The sequence below is a fragment of the Podarcis tiliguerta genome, assembly GCF_965153285.1.
Source record: "Podarcis tiliguerta genome assembly, chromosome: 16".
NCBI lineage: Eukaryota > Metazoa > Chordata > Lepidosauria > Squamata > Lacertidae > Podarcis > Podarcis tiliguerta.
The window spans coordinates 19,718,400-19,735,388 of record NC_139549.1 but is presented as its reverse complement, the minus strand read 5'-3'; the positions used below and the strand labels follow the sequence as shown (position 1 = coordinate 19,735,388).

Genomic DNA, 16,989 nt, shown 5'->3' with positions numbered 1-16,989 from the left:
AGCACTATTTCTGGGTTAGCGGAGTCTGTAACCTGAAGCGTATGTAACCTGAGGTACCACTGTATGGTATAGTAGTTAGACTGTCGGGTTTGAAATCCCCACTCGGGGGACTTTGGCCCAATTGCTAACTCTCTACCTAACCTACCTCTCAGGGTTGTTGTGAAGGTAAAATGGAGGGGAAGAACCATGCACACAACCTTGAGCTGTCATTTGGAACTGCAGTGGCCCTTTGTCTACTCAGACTGTATGTGTGAGAGCAACCTGATAGCCATGCTAATGTAGGGTTGCTGCGAGGATGAAATGTGGAGGCAGAAAACCACGTATCTTGGAGGGAAAGTGGGGTACAAAATGCTGCAATAAAAAAGAGGCAGATTTCCTTCAGTCAGTCCCCTGTTGGTATCAAGAAGCCTACATGGTATCATGTAGCCTACATGGAAAATCTTGCACACAAAGTCAGGATCTGTCATGGCATTTCTTAACCAAGCAAACTCATTAAGAACTACTTTGCTTTTATTACACATGTATGCATCAAGGAATATGTTAATCCTCCGGCTCAACAGGCTTCAATTTGGAATTCATAATTGCTATTTAATATCTCATCTTTATTTGTACTTTTGAACTATTCTTTAGATGACTGGGATCTTTTGTTTCATTGCTGCAGTTCTTTTCCTCGCTTCTTGGATCACTTGGACATCTTACGGAGGGGAAGAGAGCTGGGGTGGCCTCTTTTCCATGTTCTCACAGTTGTGTATTTTGCCCGCCATGAAAAACAATAATAATTACTTATATTTGAAAGATGGAGGGAGAGGGAGGAAGATAGACGTACTTGCAGTTTTTACATTTCAGTCCAAACAACATTCCTTTCCCACAGACAGTGCATGTCTGAGACATCCAATACTTGGTGGAAAACCTGTGCAGCGAGAGAGAAAAAGAAAGGTTGACCTTTGTTAAGTCTTAAGCAAAAGCTCCTTCTCAGAACAGTGAAATGTGTTATTTTTAATAAACCTGATTGTGCTCTGCTCTCCCTAGTCACCAAGACCAGCAGCACCAGAATTGCTTATTGATTCTGGTTTAGGAAGCCGATGCGAATCAATTCTGCTTGCAGCATGTGCCGCTCCATCCGTGTGTGGGAGTTTAGAATGTGAGGAAACACATCACAATTGTTAATTTCAGTCAGCTAATCAGGGTCCGCATTTGCTCATTAGCAACCCAGGGAGGTAAAACAAAACTGGTGATCTTAAAAAGAGAGAGCATGGACTCATGATTTTATTGGAAACGAATCAGGACCTCAGCATGCCCTACGAGCGGGGAAACACCTTAAAAATGCCTTCACTGCTCCAGGACATGTCTAGTGAAGCTGTTCAGGTGGTTGAACCCGCATCCCACTGTGTTCCTTTCCTTCCTGCCTGTTACTGGTCCATCTTATTCCCATTTCTTCCAATAGAGTAGGGGGTGGGGGGGTGGCTACTGGCATAGCATTTACTCAAGGTCAGGAGGTCATAGATAAAGCACAGTGGTTTTATCGACAGAAGCTGGAGCCTTATCTAAGTGATATCAGAAATTGAAATAGTGCTTAGAAGGGGCTTTATTGAGACTGGGCATTGACACACACACACCAGCACTGGCCTTTTGCTTATCAGCACTCTGCTTCCAAGATTATAATGCAGCAAATTAAACAGCCCAAGCAGACTCCAGAGAAAGGTTTTTCTTCAGACTACTCATGCTGTTGAGTGGCTCTGTCCCTCAGATAGGTTGAGGTGGGCAAAAGTGTGGGTAAGGGTTGGGCAAACTTCGGGGCTCAAGGCAGCCTTGGTGTAATTTCCAAAGCACCCTATTGGGATCAGTTTAGACCTCTGGTAAGAGTGATCTGACTCTCTGCTGGGCAGAGACAAAAAGGGAGAAGGAGAAAGATGGGGGTGTCAGTGGGCCTTTTTTCCGACGGAACTCTCCGGAACTCTGTTCCAGCTCCTCTCAGGCATTCATCCTGAGTTCCAGCACCTCTTTTTCTAGAAAAATAGCAGTAGGTGTCAAAAAGAGGGGGAGAAAAAAAGGAGTGTCAGAGAGAGAGAGGTGTCAGAAAGAAAAAGGAGTGTTGGAAAGAGAGGGAGCGAGAGAGGAAAGAAGAAATATCAGGGAGTAGTGGGAGTCAGAAAGTGAGAGAAGATGGATGTCCTCATCTGCTTTTGACTCTGGTCTCTGCCCCACCCAAAGCTGGCATGCCGCCCCACAACAGATGACCCAGCCCAACAGAATGCAGCCCTTGACAGGAGGGTGGGGAGTTACCTGCCCTGACCTGGGTTTAAAGTGATTCAGCTGAAGAAGGCTGTCCGGTTGCCAAAGCCAGCAACTGGGAGAAATAACCACAATGCATTTTCTGGTTTCTTAGGGAGGGGGCTTGCCCAGTGGTGCTGCAGCCATTGCTTATCCGTTCCTTCATTTGAGAGTTTACAGTTGGTATGTAAACAGTCTGGCCTGGTCAGCTGATGCCTCACCAGTGAGCAGTAAATGGGCGAGAGACGGTCTCAGAGGAATCTCTGTGTTTTTCAAATGAGGTATCCAGCAGAGTCCATTTTCAGCAATCAAGGATGCTTCATAATTATAATGGATTTAAGAGGAATACAATATTTCTGTTGCGGGGAGAGAAATGGCATTACACTTTGGGGGGTCCAACTCCCCTCACAGCAGGAGCCAGCAGCTCTTGGCTCTCGAGAGACCACTGCTAGCTAGTCCTGCCATTTTGCTCTCAGCCAGAAGAAGTCAGATTCCTATGGAGGGGGACAGTACAGCTTGCTCCCTCCCCACCAGGTCTTGGGACTGTATTTCCATCCAGATTGAAGACACAGACGACATCTCCTCCTCCATCTTCCCAGTGGAGTTTAATGGGGTTACAAGGGCCTGTCAGTGCCACCTACTGACTGGAGGTCAGATGCTACCATAGAGTCTCTTAAGGTTCCAAAACTAAAATTTGCGCCACCTACTGTCAGACTCCCTGTCCAAACAGGGAAAGCAGATATTGGGATGGGCTTGAGGGGGTCCTTGGCACAGCGCCCTTCCATTTGCCCTGGAGTGATGCCATGCCGTGGGCATTGTGGGAAATTAAAATGGCAGCACAGAAATGCAGCCACACATTTTCCTCCCCCCAGAATTCTATGGTGATAGGAACATAGGAAAGAATATAGGAAGCTGCCTTGGGTCACATTCATACATACAGTGGTACCTCTAGTTACAAACTTAAATCGTTCCGGAGGTCCACTCTTAACCTGAAACGGTTCTTAACCTGAGGTACCACTTTAGCTAATGGGGCCTCCTGCTGCCGCTGTGCTGCCGGCGCATGATTTCTGTTCTCATCCTGAGGTAAAGTTCTTAACCAGAGGTACTACTTCCGGGTTAGCGGAGTCTGTAACCCGAAGTGTTTGTAACCCAAGGTGTTTGTAACCCGAGGTACCACTGTACATTTAAATCACTATGATACCACTTTAAACAGTCATGACTTCCCCCAAAGAATCCTGGGAAACTGATGGTTGCTCATTCCTTACTCACTGGTAACCATTTGCACTAGACCCTCAACAGAGTAGGCAATAATTCTCCCTTACCTGAAACCATAACCCTCCTGAGGTAAACTGTTTCTCAATCATAACATTTTAAAAAAAGAAAGAAAGAAAAAGACATATCTGAGTTTTTTCAATCACCTCATACCTGTGTTTGATTGAGTTTCCAAGATCCCGTCGAGGAATTTGCGGGGACCAGCGAGGTACTGAGAGTGTATCTGAAAGATAGAAATTAGAGGGGGAAAGAGTTGATCCCAGGCGGTCAGATTTAAAATTATTTCTGTCACAATAATCTGGCTTATTACATATCAGGGATGCCATTATGAATTATGAAAAACAAAAACAAAAATAGCCTTCTAAACAAATCTCAGCATCTTGGCATGACATGTGGGATACTGTGTTGTTGTCGTACTGTGTGGAGTATAGCCAGGAATGCCCTTTTCTGGGTACTCCATTCCATCTCTCTTCATCCCCACTCTCTCATTCCGCACTCCAGGATTCCATGGCCACTAAGTATGCTGTTTGCAAAGCCATCCCAATACATTTTGGCACCTGAGGCGAACCTCCTCCCTGCCAGGGAAGACGGAGTGAATGAAGAACAAGGGGTGCGAGGAGACAAGCAGCACTTCCTATTCATCAAGACACCATTGAAGAGGCGGCATTGAGGGGACAGATCCAGCCTCCAAGGAGTGCGCTGCAGCTGTTAACCATCCTGCAGCAGAAGTAGTGAGCGATGCATTCCTTGGAGGCTGGTGCTGCTCCCCTCTGGATCCTGCTTCCTGAGGCAGTCGCCTCACTTTGCCTCATCCATGGGCAGGGTTGGATTTAGGTCTGATGAGGCCCTAAGCTAGGGAAGGTAATGGGGCCCTTTATATGTCCAGCTGTCCTTTGTCAACAACAAATTTTGTGTTGGATATATGCTATATGGGGTGGCGCTGTGGGTTAAACCACAGAGCCTAGGACTTGCTGATCAGAAGGTCAGCGGTTCGAATCCCCACGACGGGGTGAGCTCCCGTTGCTTGGTCCCTGCTCCTGCCAACCTAGCAGTTCAAAAGCACCTCAAAGTGCATGTAGATAAATAGGTACCACTCCGGCGGGAAGATAAACGGCATTTCCGTGCACTGCTCTGGTTCGCCAGAAACGGCTTAGTCATGCTGGTCACATGACCAGCTGTACACCGGCTCCCTCGGCCAATAAAGCGAGATGAGCGCCGCAACCCCAGAGTTGGCCACAACTGGACCTAATGGTCAGGGGTCCCTTTACCTTTACCTTTATGCTATTTGATAATTTATGGACCTAATAGGTATCTGAAGCAATTTGCACATAACAAAGTAGGTATTTTATCAAAGTAATTGTTATACAAATGAGCAAACCAGTGATATTTTAGGGAGCAGGCTAGCAGGCGGGGCCCATTACTTACATCATAGGAGCCTACACAACACAAAACACTGTTGCTGTATGTAGGTTTTGTTTTATTTGGTTTTTATCTTATATTTTGGAAATGTATATCCAGTTTTCCTTTAAATTTTGGGGGGGGACCCCAAGTGAGTGGAGCCCTAAGCTATAGCTTGCTTAGCTTACACGTAAACCCGGCATTGTCCATGGGCTGGCCTGGAGCGGGTACAGCTTTTTAGTTATTTCTCCAAACCTCCCTTAGGTTTGCTGACACTTCCTCTTACGTGAGGGTTTCAGGCATGCAAGGAAGGCAGCTGCTCTACCACTGGGCTATAGCCTTTACCAAGAAGACTTGGTGAGACACTTCTTCCCCTCCCTGGTGAAACGTTTTGCACCAAAGGAACGTGGCTGTGCAAGAGAATGCATAAGCAGATTGCTGCTAATTCTGCTGCCCAATAGATGGAACAATCTGTTACGTGATGAGTTGCTGTGTTGGGATTGCTCTGTTGCGCAACATTAAACCCTGAGTCCCAATTGCGCTAATGGACAGAGAAAACTAGATACTGCCCAAAGTAATTACTTATTGCCTATTGGCATTAGACAGGTGCCTTCGCAATACTGGTTTGGATGCCTGGTGGAAAATTTTCTGTTTCAGCACACCTACCCAGAACAGATGATTCGGTTACTTTTCCTTTAAATGCTTTATTAATTCGATCTTTAGCTTTAGAGATGGTTGTATATATGCCTTGAATATACATTGTTTTTCAATTCGGTTGTTTCTTTGAACCATGTTTTATATATTTAATGGGACTCGTACACCACTCAGGGAATGCTTTCCAGCAAACAGTTTTAATACAGGAATGATATTAATTAATTAATTCAGGGAAAGTGCACGGAGGCGAGAAAACCTACATGCTAATTAGTTTGTTATTTATTTCAAAGCATTTATACACCACTTGATTCTGTGTGTTTTTAAAAAAAGAAAAGCTCAAAGCAGTTTACAAAGAGAATAAAACAATAAAAATATGAGTAAAAAGGACTCTTCATAAGATTCTAGGGTTGCCATATTTCAAAAAGTAAAAACCAGGACACCCCAAAGTGTCCTGGCAGTTCCACCACAATTTAACCCCCGTTGCTGGTTTTTCAGAGTGTGAAAACTACAGGGCTTGATTCAATTATTTTTATTTTCATCACAACAAAACCATTTGATTCCCAGACGCTTCTGATTTCTTCCTGTCCTCTCTGCTTCTGACCCAGTTGAAATAATATGAAATTCTGTAGCAGACCCTCCAAGTGTCCCTATTTTCCAGGGACAGTCCCGGATTTACAGAAGCTGTTCCCAGTTTCTGATTTGAACATCCTTAGGATGTCCCTGTTTTCATCAGAGAACTGTTGGAGGGTATGGAGTTATGCAAACAGCCAAGGAGATAAGTAACTATACAACCTTTAGAAGACATCTGAAGGCAGCCCTGTATAGGGAAATTTTAAAATGTTTAATTATGTTTTTATATATGTTGGAAGCCGCCCAGAGTGGCTGGTACAACCCAGTCAGATGGGTGGGGTATTATTATTATTATTATTATTATTATTATTATTATTATTGAATAGGACGCCCCTATTTTCATCAGAGAAATGTTGGAGGGTATACTATAGGTTTCCACTTGTAATAATAATAATGAAAATAAATGCATTGTTTACCCTAGAGAGAACGATTTATAGAAAGAGCATTTGGGCACAGTTACAAGCATTGGCTTTATTTTAACAGCAGAGGCTCTTGGGTACCGAAGTGAAAATCAAATATGATTCTCGGAGACCCAAATGCCATCCATTAGGGATGCAAGCTGGGCCCACGGACATCTGACCAGCTGAAACGGCCAGGCAGACTCCAGCAGTGACCCCTGGGTTTCCTATGCATACCTGTCAATCCTTCAGCAAACACGCTCCCGGGGTGTTTTTTTAACATAGGATATGAACGCCTCTGTTTGCTTTCATATCCCATTTTAATATTGCAGGTTGAGGCGTTCTTAATTATGTGCCATTTCAGAAGGTTACATTTGCATGTGGCTTCCTGTGAGGAGAGCAGCGCTCCCTCTGCTGCTCAGGAATAACTCCACCGCATCAATGTGCATCTCAACAAAATGCAGGGAGGGGAGGCGACCGCTATGCAAAGACCCGAGAACTGCCACATTCAGACTATACATTTAAAGCACGCTGATACTTTAATGGTGCTGGGCTCTCCTACATTGGATACTTTTAAGCAGAAGTTGGCTGGCTATCCGTCATGGATGCTGGTAATAATAATAATAATAATAATAATAATAATAATAATGTGATACCTCAGTTTTCAAGGGACGCAGGTGGCACTGTGGTCTAAACCACTGAGCCTAGGGCTTGGCGATCAGAAGGTCTAAGGAGATAGCTACACTGAAGCCGTGGGAGTTACTGCTGGTCGGCTCCTAACCAGCCGGGACACCAGTTTTCCATGACAAACTGACAGGGTTTTGGTTTTTGGTGTTTTTTTGGAACTTACCTTTTTAAGGAAAGAGCTTTTAATAGTACTTTGCTGCCTTTATTGTTTGTGTTTTAATACATTTTTTTTATATTGTTTTAATTTGATTACAGCTTAACTACTTTTTAATAAAGGACGCGGGTGGCGCTGTGGGTTAAACCACAGAGCCTAGGACTTGCCGAACAGAAGGTCTGTGGTTCGAATCCCCGCGATGGGGTGAGCTCCCATTGCTCAGTCCCTGCTCCTGCCAACCTAGCAGTTCGAAAGCACGTCAAAGTGCAAATATATAAATAGGTACCGCTCCGGCGGGAAGGTAAACAGCGTTTCCGTGTGCTGCTCTGGTTCGCCAGAAGTGGCTTAGTCATGCTGGCCACATGACCCAGAAGCTGTACCCCGGCTCCCTCGGCCAATAAAGCGAGATGAGTGCCGCAACCCTAGAGTTGGCCACGACTGGACCTAATGGTCAGGGGTCCCTTTACCTTTACCTTTACTTTTTAATAAACCTCTTTCATGTGTTTTGAGATCTTTGTAGTTGATCTGTGTTCTTTTGATTTGTGTAAGGCACCTTGAGCCTCGGTCTATAGAACAGGTAGCATATTATAATAATAAGTAATAATAAATATAATAACAATGCTTTTTTCTTAATCAAAATGTTTAGGGGTACTCTCATTTTCCTACTCATATTGAAATACTGCCCCTCAATGAGGCCAAAGTTAGATTCACAAAATGTTTAGGGGTATGAGTACCCCTGCCTCCCCCCCAGAAAAAAGCACTGATTATAATATTAGTCACCAAACACATATCCAACAGCAGCCAATCAGTTTCCTTCAGGTATTACCCAATGATAGGTGGGGGTCAAAGGCAAAAGTGGGTGGAGCAATGAATGAACATGTTACCTTTTATTTTGATATTTTTTTTCTTGAGTTAGCAACTACATGGGGGAAAAATCAGAGAAGTGAAAAAGAACAACTATGTTCTGATCCAAACAGCAAATAACAAAGTCCTCAAGACAGCCTGGTCCTCAGGCCTGTCTGTGATGTCCTGGACAAGATACATATCAGCTGTTTTGTGGTTCTGCTCATCCAGTATCTGCTCCCCCCATTTGAAGATGGTGTCAACATGATTTGCTCCTTTCTCTGTTGGGGAATTAATACCTTGGGAGCTAGGCGTTAAATAAAGATTACCTGCTGACAGTCCCAAAAGAAAGCTAGTTTACACCATGCAAGGATCTGGTCCGTAGAAGTACAAAAGGACCTTTTATATTCTGAAATGCTGTTTGCTCATCACTAAATCACATTATACAAATGTGCCCCCCCTCCTCTGCCCCCGCCATCCTTTGTGAAGCAAACAAGCGGACAATTAAAGTTACTTACCTGAAGTTAAATTAAAACCTTTGCTTTATCGCCCACAATTTATTTCTGCTAACTTTCAGCTGGCCTCAATTAAATCACGCTGTTTTAAAAGAGATGGGGGCAGGGTGGGGAAGTGGCTGAGGGGATTTAATTACTTTCCGTAACATGCTCATTGTCAAAAAATTATTATTAAAGTGTATCAGGAATCATAACCTCTGAACAAAGCAGCGAGACCCTCCGTGATTCGCAGGTAATTATTTTCATTACAGGGATGATGGATGGAAGATCTGAGATATTAACAATACCCCGCACACAGACACATGCACAGTGTGTTCAGTGGAGCATCAAGGGAGGGAGAGGACAGAAATGTTGAACTGGAAGAGCCTTGATGGGTTTTGGGGGGAGAGCTGTTTTTAAGCTCATTTTGTTTTTAATCCTCAAAAGATGGACTGGCAGCGATTTCCTCTAAAAGAACATGGAAGCCATTTTACACACTCCTTGAACCTCTAAGCCAGGGTTTTCAAACCTTGGGTCTCCAGCTGTTTTTGTAGTACAACTCCCATCATCCCTAGCTAGCAGGACCAGTGGTCAGGGATGATGGGAATTGTAGTCCAAAAACAGCTGGAGACCCAAGGTTGGAAAACCAAGCTCTAAGCAATGAAGTTGCAGAGAGGATTCCAATATCAGATGTCACCAAAGCTAGCTTGGCTCTGGGACACAAATGAACTTTGGGGGCTTGGCAATGCCAAACGAGCATGAGAAGACTTAAGGTTGTTGTTGATGATGATGATGTTGATGATCTGCCTTGGATTTCAATCCCCAAAATTGGTTTCCCCTCAAAATAAAAACAACCAGAAGATTTGGGGACAGCACAAGGCCCATGGAGAGGGGAAGAGAGGGAGGATGAGTCCTGCTACAGAAGCAGGAATGATTCTGCTCATGCAAGGATTTAGCTGAATCGCTCCTCAAATTTGCATCCAGAAAGGGGTGGACTTGCTCTTGTGCATGTGCAGAGAGCATCTTCCATTCAATTTAAAGCAGGCTTTAGAAATGAACCTGGGATTCAGAAGGAGCTCTCCCAGAAGTCACAGATGTCCCTGTGGCTTCTCGGGGTGGTGGGAGGTCGATTCATCACCTCCCGCTTTGGAAACTGCAAACCCTGTGCTTCGATAGCATCAGAAGTTTAAGAATCCTGGCAGCGAGGCCGAAGGACTCACCAGGCCAAGGCGAAGTTGAGGGAGGGCTGCGAGTGATAGTCCTCTCTTGGCATCAACCGTCTCGCCTTGACAGAAGCCACGGCGGGGGGAAATTAGCAGCCTGGCATAACGGAGAGGGTGACAAAGGGAAGGTCACGCCTCTCCCGCTCCCGCGCTGACAGAAGACACGGCAGAAGGGCCCCCGCAGGCCACGGCTGTCTCCCATTGACAGGCAGGTGTGACAACAAGGCCCAAGACCTGGACTGCACTCGCCCGCCTGGAAAGCGAGAGGGGCCAAGCAGGTGACCCGAGCCGCTCAAATAAACAGCCCGGCTGCGACGACGCATCCACTGCGCCGTGGAGCACTGAGCTTTCCTCCTTTGGTCTCAACTGTGCCGAGACGCCATCCAGGAGAAGCTGACCGATGCCTTATGCCGAGCCATTCCTCCACCTAGCTCAGTATTGTCTACACTGACTGGAAGCAGCTCTCCAGGGTTCCAGGGAAGGTTCTGTGTAGCCCTACCTGGAAGATGCCATAGGGGATTGAAGCTGGAGCTTTTGGCATGCTCAGTATTCCTGAGCTGCAGCCCCTCCCTAAATACAAAGAAACACAGAAAGCCGCAGTCTACTAAGTTAGACCACTGCTCCATCCTGCTCATATTGCCGACACTGGCTTGCAGCAGCTCTCCAGGGTTTCCAGCATGGAGTCTTCCCCAGCCATCCTTGAAGATGCTGGGGATTGATCCCAAGGTCTTCTGAATGCAAAGCAGATGCTCTGCCACTGAGCTATGGCCCTTCCGCAGATGTTGTCAGCTTCCCTGATGAATATGCACATAGAATCATAGGCTAATAGAGTAGGACGAGACCCTAGGGTCATCTAGCCCAACCCCATGCATTGCAGGAATCTTTTGCCCAACATGGGACTCTAACCCATGACCCTGAGATTAAAAGTCTCATGCTCTACTGACTGAGCTATCCACCATGGTGAAGACTTTCTTCTTCCACCAGGCTTTGGGGAGCTGACTGCTTTTAAGGAAATGGCTTTTAAACAGTGCTGTGCTGTTTTTACTGCCTGTATTTTAATAGGTATTTCTGCATAATCCTGCATTATGAGAGCCATCTTCAAATATTTTAAGGACTGTCACATGGAGGAGGAAGCATGCTTGTTTTCTTCTGCTCTGGACAGTAGGACTCGAACCAATGGCTTCGAATTGCAAGAAAGGAGATTCCGACTAAACATTTGTAAAAGCTTTCTGACAGTAAGAGCTGTTCAGCAGAGGAACAGACTCCCACAAGAGGTGGTGGGCTCTCCTTACTTGGAGATTTTTAAGCAGAGGTTGGATGGCCATCTGCCATGGATGCTTTAGCTGAGATTCCTGCATTGCAGAGGGTTGGACTAGATGAGCCTTGGGGTGCCTTCCAGCTCTAGGATTCTATGATTCTATGAAATTGCAGCAGCTAATGACTATCTTGTCAGGAATGCTGAACCTCACACTTCCAGTAAAATGGGAAGCCACTCAGACAAGGGACTGAAAGCAGGGAGGAACCCAACATCGCCCCATCCCGTTGGGAATCTAAGAAGAAAAGTGAGGCTTCCACGAGAAGAAAGTGCTTTTAGCCATTAAGCACTCCGATGTTTCAAACACACCCAGCTCTTAACCTGCTGATCTGCCGTTCCCGAATGCAGCCAAACAGCTTGTCCTAAACACCTTGTTGCGTCTCCTTGCGGGTGGCAACCAAAGGGGGTCAAAAGAGGTGAAGTCGCCCGGCAAAATACACACTTCTACATTATCTCCGAGTCAAGCCCTTTAAAGCAAACTGACAATTTAATAATAGGAAAGTCGCAATTCGGTAGAGAGTACTAATGGAGGAAATCGGGCAGGTTGGGGGGATGTCACTGAGGATTTTTGGAGAGCGGGTGGCAGAGGGGAGAGACCTAGGAAAGATGAGAAGAATTAAATCGGCTGGGCAGCGGTCAGAATGTGCCTCCACTGGTGAGTGGTCGGAGGAAGAAGACTGGGAGGAGGTGGTGTCAGAAGCTGAAGAGGCAACAGGGTTTAGTGAGAAGGGAGAGGCTGGGGCAGAGAGCAGCCCAGAAGCGGAAGCGGAAGCAGGGGAAGAGGGAAGCCAAGAGGCAGAGATAAGTCAGACTGGTGAAGAAGAAGAAGAAGAATAGTAACATTTTATTTATATCCCACTCTCCCCAGCTGAAGCCGGGCTCAGAGTGGCTAACAACAGTAAAATGATACAGAAGAAGCCAGGGTGTTTCGCCCTCCTGCTGTTACAAGCTCCCCGCTACACACTGGCACCCCTGGTCTCCCAGACAGGAGAGGTATGAAGCAGGAGAAGCAAAGGTGGGCACACCAGCATAGTCTCAGGCTGCCTGGGAAAGACCCAGGAGAGGAGGAGACTTAGGCTGCTGTGGGAAGGCATGGACCTTCAGTCCCTGCAACTGCCTCATAGGCATAGCTGTCAACCTTCCCCTTTTCCTGTGAGGAATCGTATTCGGAATAAGGGACTTTCCCTTGAAAAACGGGAAAAGTTGACAGCTATGCTCATAGGGACACAACCTACCAAAGAGTTGCTGTGCATTAGGCCTGGCACTCCTTGCCAGATCTTGTTTCTTCCAATAAAGAGTTAACTTCACTTACTCCGTGTGATTTATTGCTGGCTCACTCCTGACGCACCTATCAGGAGGGGGCTCTTGTGATCAGGTCTCACTTGCAGGTCTCCCCATGGGACATGTTGTTGGCCTCTGTGAGAACAGGGTGCTGGACTAGATGGGTCCCATCCAGCAGGCTCTTCTGATGTTCTCTTGAACCCAACAGGTTGTGGAGCCAGAGCCAATGACAGGCAGAGCCAGATAGTGCTGGCTTGTCCACATCTCCCTCCTCCCTGCTGAGTTCTGCAAGGAGATGAAGCTGAAAAGCTGCACAGCTGATCCTAGGACACAGATGCCCCCAATCCAGAGGTGCAGAATTGCCTGCCTGAGGGTCAGAAGCATTCTGCTAAACTTCCAATGGTATCAAAGGATGGATGACCATCTCTTGAGTGCTCCAGAAGCTGGAGCTCCATTTTGGCAGCACCAGTGGTGCAGGCAGTTCGATCCCTGCCCCACAGGGCACTGGATGAAGGGGGTGAAAACTGATAAAATTTTGCGCCCCCTTCATCCTTTTTACTAGGATTGATAGGAGATGAAATACCAAAATAATTTAAAAGACTATTTATGTATGCGACAACAGCCGCAAGAATGTTATTTGCTCAGAAGTGGAGGGAAGAAAAAGTCCCAACCAAAGGGCAATGGATAACCAAGATGATGGACTATGCCGAAATGGCAAAGATGACCGTGAGGATCAGACACCAAGATGACAAGAAATTCATTCAAGAGTGGAAAAGGTTTATAAAATATCTTAAAGACCACTGTGTATACTTAAAAGTGTTAGCAGGATTATTGCAGCACGTATGATGTAATATTAGTTTAAAAGGGTAGGGGATGTGAGGAAATAAATTAGAAAAATGTAATTAGATGCAAAGAAATAAGGGGGAATTTGGAAATCAGGGGAGGGTGGGGGGGAAGTCCAAGGGATTCCAGCAATTCCAGAAGTGTAAAATGAAAATGAAAATGATACTTCTTCTTCTTCTTCTTCTTCTTCTTATTATTATTATTATTAGCACAAAACTGAGAAGATTGAAGATTGAGAAGATCCATTTGGGGGCACCAAATTTTGGGCTCGCTCAGATAGTCATATGACCGAAGATTACCAAAGTCCACCCCTGATTCGGGAACTGGAGATAAGTCAGCTGGGGTGCCTTGAAGGAAGCCTAGGTGAGCGGCAAAGGAAGCTGCTGTCCTACCTGGAGCAGGTTCTCCATCCCAGAAGGTATAAGCCACTCCCATAAAAATACATTGATGGGAACATACAACTCAGGTCAAGAGAATCCCTGCATGAACAGGTGCATCTTCAAGAGTCAAGGTTGCCAGTACAGACAGGACCTCTCGTATTTCACAATACCTGTCCCACCAGAAGAAAAGCCTGTCTCTGCATCACCGCAAGCTGACCAGCAGCAACTTTGATATCATTTCCAAGGTGTGGTCACTGCTGGAAAGCTAGACACTTTGGAGTGCCTCATTGCATAACGCAAAAGTATGTAACAATCAAAACCAGTGATTGTTTTTATAACTATACAGAACTGAACAAATAGCACGACACAGCAGGAAACAGCTAATTAGATGCAGCACCAGGAGGGAAACTGCCAGGGCTGTCAGAAAATGAGCACCACCTTTGCCCACTGTCAAAGAGGGGGCAGAGCTGGGGGGGGGAGAGAGAGTTTGTTGACTAATTCATACTTCCCGAAAACAACACACAGGGACCAAAATACAGTTCTTCTTCGATATTTGCACTTCTCCAAACTGTGAGATGTAGCACTCTGTCCAAAAGAACAAACAAACAGAGGGGGATTTTCTTCTACCAGCAAAAAAAAAGAAACGGTGTATGAAGGTACATTCTATTATAGGGGAAACAGGCTGGGAAATGCAGGCATCGGGCAAAAATGCATACAAAATGATGTCTATTAGATGAAACACCCACAAAAAATTGCACAAAACTTCATGTGGACTTTAAAAAAAACCCTGGTGTGTGGAACTAAAGATTGGAAAAATGAGAAATCAAGAGAAACTAAAATTGACACATTCGTCCATTCCTAGGCAGAACGAGACTTACTTGGAAAGCTTGGGGCCACCACTGAGAAGGCCATGTTTCAGGTAGCCAGTGATTCTGCTGGCACGGGAACCTGTTTTCTGCTGGCCTTAAACAGTGAATTCAATAATCTTGGGCACTGCAGGGAAAGAGCTGGGGAAACTGCAGCTCAATCCAATGTAGGAACATAGAAAGCTGCCTGAAACAGAATCAGACCCATCTGTCAATCCTACCTCAGCACTGTCCCTACTGACTGGTGGTGGCTTTCCAGGTTTTCAAGCAGAGGACACGCTCAGTCCTAGTTGGAGATGTTGGGGATTGAACCTGGGACCTTCTGCAGGCAAAGCCAATGCTCTACCATTAAGCTGTGGAGGTTCCCTTAAAAAAAACAGCAAGATTCTAATCCTCATGGTACTGGGGGAAAGCACTGATTTAAACATGGGCGAAGGAAGCTGCTTTATACAGAGTCAGACCATTGGTCCATCAGTAGTCTGTGCACTCCAGGGTTTTAGATGGACGGGGGGGGGCATCCCCAGTCCTGGTTGGAGATGCCAAAGATTGAAGCTGGGAGCATCTGCATGCAAGGCAGACACCCCCCCCCCCCCCGCACTAAGACACAACACTCAACTCCTTTCCTCATCCAGGCAAAATATGGCATGGGAGATAAGAAGATGCTAAGAAAGTATTGTTGGCCCAGAAATGGAAGCAAGAAGAAATATCGACGAAAGAAGAATAGCAGACAAAATTAAAGGACTATGCAGAACTGGACAAAATGACAGGAAGGATTCGAAACCTGCGGGACCAGAGATTCACAGAAGATTGGAAGTAATATACGAATTATTTGAAGAGCAGCTGTAATCAACAAATTACGCTAGTCGGACTACAAGAAGTTTTGTAAGGAGGAATATATGAAATATTGCAAAGAGAGATAGTAGTTATGATACTTAAATGTAATAGTGAAAGTAAGAAATGTAAATTAAGTGGATAAGATTTTCAGATGTGATTGATGGAAGTCAAAAAAAATTGGATAAGATATAAAAGTATGTTTAATAATTGTTGAAAATGATATGTTAAAAACATATATATATACACACACACACACACACACACACACACAAAACACACACATATATACACAGTGGTACCTCAGGTTAAGTACTTAATTTGTTCCGGAGGTCCGTTCTTAACCTGAAACTGTTCTTAACCTGAAGCACCACTTTAGCTAATGGGGTCTCCTGCTGCTGCCGTGCCGCCGGAGCACGATTTCTGTTCTCATCCTGAAGCAAAGTTCTTAACCCAAGGTACTATTTCTGGGTTAGCGGAATCTGTAACCTGAAGCGTATGTAACGCGAGGTACCACTGTATGATGTTAAGAAAGGCCTGGCTGCTTCTGGAAAGATCTCAACAGCCAACTGATGTCAAGAGCCAGAAGGCACACACACAGCCCACAGAAATGCCTTTGGAGCTACTATTTAACTTGCGAAGGAAATCATGTCCCCACCCCCGCCCCCCGGGAGATAAGCAGGAGCTTGGCTTGGCGATCTGGGGCATGCCATGTCACCGGCGACGTCAGCAAAAACTGCCAGAAGGGAAACCTCAGCAACACCGATGGCAGGCAGCGACACTGATGGCCTGACCCCTTCCATCCGGACGTCTTCTCCTGTTTTGACGACATTTGCTGCATGGATGGGGTTTCTCCCCCTCCCTTCTCTCACTGACAAATGAAAGAAATGACCACTAGCCACAATGGCTATGCTCTGCCTCCGTGGTCAGAGGCAGCAATGCTTCTGAATGCCAGCTGCTGGAAACCACAGGAGGGGAGAGGGCTCTTGTGCTCAGTCCTGATTGAAGGTTTCCAACAGACATCTGGTTGGCCACTGCATGAATAGGATGCTGGACTAGATGGGCCACTGGCCTGATGCAGCAGGGTCATTTATATTTTAAATAAAGAAGTGGATTCAGCAACAGAATGTTGCAGCAGCAAGTGCTCCTGTTTGCTGTTGGCCACAGTGACATGAAGATGCTGAGGGTTGAGGGGAGAGACTTCATCAGGCAAGGCCACCCTCCAGTCTCTGCTTCTCAATTTGTATTGTATTATTTTATGCACTGTGCCTTGCCATTGTTTTATTGATTATACAGTCATACCTCTTGTTACATTTGGTTCAGGTTACGTCTTTTCAGGTTGCGTCCCGCGGTGACCCGGAGGTACTAGAAAGGGTTACTTCCAGGTTTCGCCACTCACACATGCGCAGATGCTCAAAATGATGCCATGCGCATGCGCAGAAGTGGCGT

At 45.8% G+C, this 16,989-nt stretch overlaps 1 protein-coding gene across 2 annotated transcripts in view; it reads right to left on the bottom strand.

Annotated features, from left to right (window-relative positions):
- Window positions 1–16,989, bottom strand: part of KSR2 (kinase suppressor of ras 2) — a gene marked incomplete at its 3' end in the record, with an annotated part of 182,392 nt that overhangs the window by 79,275 nt on the left and 86,128 nt on the right. For both annotated transcript variants that reach the window (XM_083417455.1, XM_083417454.1), the window contains 2 exons: window positions 3,697–3,766; window positions 827–910 (listed from right to left, as the gene is read on the bottom strand). In XM_083417455.1, coding sequence (XP_083273581.1) covers window positions 827–910; window positions 3,697–3,766 — 154 coding nt within the window. The remainder of the gene's footprint in view (window positions 1–826; window positions 911–3,696; window positions 3,767–16,989) is intronic.